Consider the following 6,139-nt stretch of genomic DNA (forward strand, 5'->3'; position numbering starts at 1 on the left):
GCTACAGCGCGATGAACGATTCGCTTTTCCCGGGAAAATTATCAAGAACGCTACCGGTCTTCATCCACGGCGCCTCAATCAGAATGAAAGTAGGGTCTCCCATTCATGAGCCATGCATGAATGATCCAAGTAATACAGCGAGTAGATCCGAATGAAGAGCCTGAGCTATCTAAGCAAGCTCCCCGATGGGGTGTCATAGAGATGGAAGCCGATCAATGCCATTCCTACATCCCATACGCTCCCGTCGGCCTTGCGGGACTGCTGCAAGCCTTTGAGCCGCTCGTTTGGTGTCTCGTCTTCGTGACTACTGTCTCCGTGGCCATTGCGGGAACCAGAAAACCTTTGACGTCCATCCGACCGTCTCCCGGAGATTCGCCGAGGGAGGTTGGTCTCCTTCGAGCCATACGCTTGTCGCTCGCCAAAGGCCGCAACACCAAGCAAGCAGACTTGGGTTGGTTCAGAACAGCCGAATTCTAGCTCGAGTTATAGAGTTTATAGAGCACAGTATGCTCACGAGGGGCAGATTCGATCTCGAAGCGGTTATGCACAGGAGGAAGCGAAGTAAAGTCCAAACCGGACCAACGGAATCGACGATGTGAGCGCCTTCCGAGCAATTCTCAAGAACAGGAGCGAATTAGCTATAGCGTACTTAGGCTACGGCACAACGGTCGACAAACTCGACATGAAAGGCTTCTTAAGAATGCAGCCGCTGTTCTTTTCCACGTGTCTGATTGATTTTCGGTGGAGCATTCGAATATTTTTCCCATTTTTCGCCTGGTTCCCGTTCCTCCCATTTCTTCCACGTGTCTGATTGATTTTCGGTGGAGCATTCAAATATTTTTTCCATTTTCGCCTGGTTGCCGTCCTACCCCCATCCACAGCGAAATTCCAAGAATATAGACCTACTCTCCTTCCTCGATAATCTCTTTCTTGGTGGCCTAGCATTGAGCTGTCGGCCGACCTCCGGGCGAGAACTGGAAGCTGTGTTCAGCAGAATGCATCCCGCAGGACGCTCCCGGGGGATCGCCAGACGATCCGCAGCCGTCTCCTACCAGAATATCCCTGAATGCTGCACGTCTATAGCTAATTAGTATACAGCACGGTATGCAGCGCCAGCTAACGCAATGACGACCAGAATATTCAGATGGAAAAGTGTGTAGATTCATTATCTTATTTATTACAAGGTTTATATACAGAGGAGACCAGCCTGGTATTATTCTTGACCAAAGGAATTTCTCATGTTTGTTGATTGAAAGCTTCATCCTCGCGTTTTCTTCTTTCTCCGTGTAACATCCGAAGGCCTACTCATAATAAATTAACCCGGCCGACTCCCAGGAGGAGTTGGAAATTTTACCCACCACTCTCGCGATCGTTCGAACTCGTTTCTGAAAAAATGTTTTACAGTTTTATTTCTAACTTAAATCCTAAGGTGCTTTACAGCTCGTCCTTGGCCGAATCGTCTCCCGCGTCACCGGCTTCGGGTCCAGGGCCTCCGGCTCCCTGGTAGATCTTAGAAACGATCGGATGGACGACCGATTCGAGTTCTTTCTTCTGTGCTTTCAGTTCATCGACTTCAGCGTCGGCGTTGCTGTCGAGCCACTTGATCGCTTTCTCGACGGCTTCTTCGACGGATTTCTTGTCGTCATCGCTGAGTTTGCCTCCGAGCTTCTCCTTGTCACCCAGCTGGGTCTTGAGTGAGTACGCGTACGACTCGAGTTCGTTCTTGGCCTCGACCTTCTCCTTGACACGTTTGTCCTCGTCGGCGAATTTCTCAGCGTCCTTGATCATTTTCTCGATGTCGTCGGGGGTGAGACGGTTGTGGTCGTTCGTGATGGTGATCTTCTCCTTGTTGCCGGTGCCCTTATCTTCGGCGGAAACCTTGAGGATGCCGTTGACATCGATCTCGAAAGTTACCTGTGGAGGCAGACGACCTTTATTTAGAGAGAACATTCATTCACAGTCGTAGCGGACAAGGAAAATTCTTCCCCGATAATCCCTCTCGGCGTCCTATTATCTGACAGCAGTGTATTCCCTGACGCGCGTCCCTAGGGAATCGATTCATGGGGACGCATGCGGCACTGCGAACGGAGTCGAGAAGCGGCAAGTCGGCTAAAAACGAATTCTCAAACAAGTTCCGTATCCGCATCAGCGACCAAGAACGACCCAGTGCTTCCAAGAAAGCAATGTGACAACAATGGAGCAACTAGTGCATGATCCACCGCAGTCAATGACCAGCAACTTCAGGGAGAACGGTATCGACGGTGTGAGCGAAGCTCGTGGACCGGCCGGGCATCGCGAAAGGCGAGTTCGCCGGTACAATAATTAAGACGATATTCGAACTAAAATAATAATGATGATGATGATGGTGAGCGCCAAATCAATTCGAGGAATATCATAATCGAGAGGGACTTACCTCGATTTGAGGGACACCACGAGGTGCAGGAGGAATTCCAGTGAGATCGAACTTTCCGAGTTGATGGTTGTCCTTGGTCAGGGGACGTTCTCCTTCGAAGACCTGGATGGTGACGGTGTGTTGATCATCGGACGCGGTTGAGAACACCTGACTCTTCTTGGTGGGGATGACGGTGTTTCGCGGAATCAGTTTGGTCATGACGCCTCCGACGGTCTCGATACCCATGGTGAGAGGGTTCACGTCGAGCAGCACGAGATCCCCAGTGTCCTCTTCTCCGCCGAGAACTCCGGCTTGGACAGCGGCTCCGAAGGCGACGGCCTCGTCGGGATTTATTCCTCGGGTGGGCTCTTTGCCGTTGAAGAATTCCTTGACGAGTTGTTGGACCTTAGGGATACGAGTGGAGCCTCCGACCAGAACGATCTCGTCGATGTCCTTCTTCTGGAGATCGGCGTCCTCGAGGACTTTCTGCACGGGTTTCAGTGTGCTACGGAAGAGATCCATGTTCAGTTCCTCGAACTTGGCTCGGGTTAGGGTCTCGGAGAAGTCGTCGCTGTCGAAGAACGAGTCGATTTCAATTCTGGCCTGATGAGCCGTGGACAGGGTTCGCTTGGCCTTCTCGACCTCACGTCGGAGTTTCTGTACAGCACGGTTGTCCTTACGGATGTCCTTTCCGGACTTCTTTTTGTACAGCTTCATGAAGTGCTCCATGACTCGTTGATCGAAATCTTCACCTCCAAGATGGGTGTCTCCGTTGGTCGACACGACTTCGAACACGCCATTGTCGATCGTGAGTAGCGACACGTCGAAGGTTCCGCCTCCGAGATCGAACACGAGGATGTTCTTCTCTCCGTCCTTCTTGTCGAGACCGTACGCGATGGCGGCCGCCGTAGGCTCGTTGATGATTCTCATGACATTCAATCCGGCGATGGTTCCGGCGTCCTTGGTGGCCTGACGTTGGGCATCGTTGAAGTAAGCCGGCACGGTGACGACGGCGTGCGTTACGGGCTTCCCGAGGTAGGTCTCGGCGGTTTCCTTCATTTTCGTGAGAACCATGGCGGAGATCTCTTCGGGCGCGAATACCTTGTCTCCTTGGCCGGTGCTGACTTTGATGTGCGGCTTCTTGTTCTTCTCAATAACTTTGAAGGGGAAGTACTTGATGTCGTCCTGAACTGATTTCTCTGACCACTCTCGTCCAATCAGACGTTTGGCATCGAACACAGTGTTCTCGGGGTTGGTGGTGAGCTGATTCTTGGCAGCATCCCCGATTAGCCGTTCTCCTTCAGCGGTGAAGGCAACGTATGACGGCGTGATTCGGTTTCCTTGGTCGTTGGCAATAATTTCCACTCGTCCATTCTTGAAAACACCAACGCACGAGTACGTGGTGCCGAGATCGATACCAATGACTGTTCCGACACTTTCTTTGTCTTTCGCATCGTCTTTCTTGGCCGTGGCCAGGCCCACCAACAGGGCCATCAACAACAACGACAACTTCATGTTGTTACCTGAAATTCGAAAGCCGACTTTGAGCATGGGGTCCGAATTCGAGGCGGAGCTGAACGAGAGAGCAAACACTTCCATCTTCCAGAATTTAATTTCAGAATGGCCGGGGAATATCGCTGACAGGGAACATATCTCCCGCAGGTCAAGGGAGCAGATTAGGAGACTTCACGAGGTCTGCACGTCCGAAACCAAGTTGGACGAATAAGGATTGATGAGCAATAATTAGAACGATCAACGATCATCAAGTCCATTGTTCGTCAATCGGTGACATCTGTAGGCGTGAACAGAAAATTGGATCACAATGCTACGTCAGCATAAGCGAGGCGTTCTCCCACGGAGCCCGAAACGCGAACCTGATCGCTTCCCGTACCGGGTAACGGCTCAGTGATATTCGATCACGGTTCCAACCTCGAATCTTATGCAGTGGGCTGGTAGGTCCACGTCAGCGCCACGTGAATTTCAGAAACCGGTTCACTCACCGTGGACACCAGAGTCGATTATTTAACAATAACCAAGATAGACCGATTCGTTCTGGAAGATTCCTGGAGTTGTCTCTCACTCGGATTAGAGTTCACAATTTCACACTAAATACCAAAGCTCACAACTGACAGCTACGATTCGATTGGATGCTGAGTCGAAGAACTTTTCAGCTGTGTCTCCGTGAGGATTCGTTGGGAAATGATGAAGGCTCCCGCAGCCCACCGTTATAAGCGACGGTAGAGGAGAGGGCAGCGACCCAAGTACACGTCACATAATGGGGCTGGCTGCCTTAGTCCACGTTGCCTCTCGAATTTCCCAGAAGGTCGGGATTGGACGAACCCCATATCGCCACATAATCTCAGGCTAACACCCATGCCTCTCCCACATTTGTGAGAAAGTCGTCAGGCTAGGGCGTCAGCTGCGCTCCGCGATGACAGCTCACGCTAAGCGTCAGGCACCGGCACCCCGATCTCGCGCAAGCTCCAAGCTGTTTGCATCTGGGGTACGCGGATCCCAAAGAGGGTCGAGAGGGAGCTCGCGAGAGAGTCCGAGGTACCTCTCCGATAACCAAATTTCCCATCCTGGACGAAGTTACAACTCATCCTCGACAGCCGGTCGAAGCAGCTCCACGAGGGAAGTAAGTACGGGGAATCGCGAAGAGTTCGCTGAAATCCCAGCGCTCATGAGCGAAAAGGGAAACACTGAGCGAGCCACAGAGAGGAAATCACAGAAAACTCACCTGATGATAGCTGAACTCTCTGAAAAACCAGACTTCTTGAGATGCTCGCGACCGTGAACAGATATAGTGATGCACTATGAAGCGGACAACTCGATAGCTCTTCGGCCGGCTTTCGTGGACGAATCTGATTGGTCGGGAAGCCGAATGACGTCATTGGCGCAGCTGACGGGGAGGTCTTTTTTGACACGCGCGACTTTTCGGGAATTATCGAGAACATTGCGCGAGAGGAACCGCGCGCTGTGCTTCGTTCGGAGCCGGCATCGGATATTTCGCTGACAAGAAAAGATTGACGTGTCTAACGAGGCCGATCGCGTCCCGTGAGAGGGATGTTTTTTTTCAAGCACCGATTGCGTTCGGTCCCAGCACCTAAGGAGTCAGAGTTTTAGACGAAGCGGTATGATTTGGAGCTCGGAACTTTGCGACGAATACGATATTCGACACTTGCGAAAAGTCATGGCATCACTGACATTGTGCAATCCGAGCATGATCTTGACAGCTGCTCCGTCGGAGTGTACGAGAGAGAAAGCTCTCTGGGTCGACAGTAATCAGAGATGTAACGTTTCGTCAGACATCAGACACGCGAGTCGATTCGCAGATGTTCCGAATTCAGCTGGTGTACGGAGCACGGTGAACGGAGAATTCCCTTAGGAGTGTAGTCGGAGATCTCTGTCTTGAGGCAGACACGGACGTATCGCCAGGAATTAAAACCATTAGGAGCCATCACGCATGGCATAAGATCGAGCCCAATCGACGACTTTTCAATGGCAGACAGAACTCTAGAGAATTCAAGAATTCTCCCGAGCCCCGCGATAATCCATCGCTCTAGATCCCAGATCCTCGTGAACATTTCAGGCACATCTCGACGTTTGATGGGGATGACTTGAGGATGGGAAATTCGAACGCAGAGGGGATATTTGGATCACGAAGCGCGTTCATCAGAGAGCTTGATTCATCAAAGCTGCCGAGATCACCCGCTATCTTACATGTGACTGCCAAAAGGTCCTATA

At 51.5% G+C, this 6,139-nt stretch overlaps 1 protein-coding gene across 1 annotated transcript; it reads right to left on the reverse strand.

Annotated features, from left to right (window-relative positions):
- Positions 1-1,144: 1,144 nt before the first annotated feature.
- Positions 1,145-5,213, reverse strand: Hsc70-3 (heat shock protein 70 cognate 3). The gene is made up of 3 exons (XM_003743429.2): positions 5,133-5,213; positions 2,414-3,915; positions 1,145-1,914 (listed from the first exon to the last, which is right to left on the reverse strand). Exons 2-3 carry the CDS (start codon positions 3,905-3,907, stop codon positions 1,435-1,437), a joined length of 1,974 nt encoding a protein of 657 aa, XP_003743477.1. The 5' UTR covers positions 3,908-3,915; positions 5,133-5,213; the 3' UTR covers positions 1,145-1,434.
- Positions 5,214-6,139: the final 926 nt, after the last annotated feature.

Source organism: Galendromus occidentalis, unplaced genomic scaffold, assembly GCF_000255335.2.
Source record: "Galendromus occidentalis unplaced genomic scaffold, Mocc_1.1 scf7180000077446, whole genome shotgun sequence".
Lineage (NCBI taxonomy): Eukaryota > Metazoa > Arthropoda > Arachnida > Mesostigmata > Phytoseiidae > Galendromus > Galendromus occidentalis.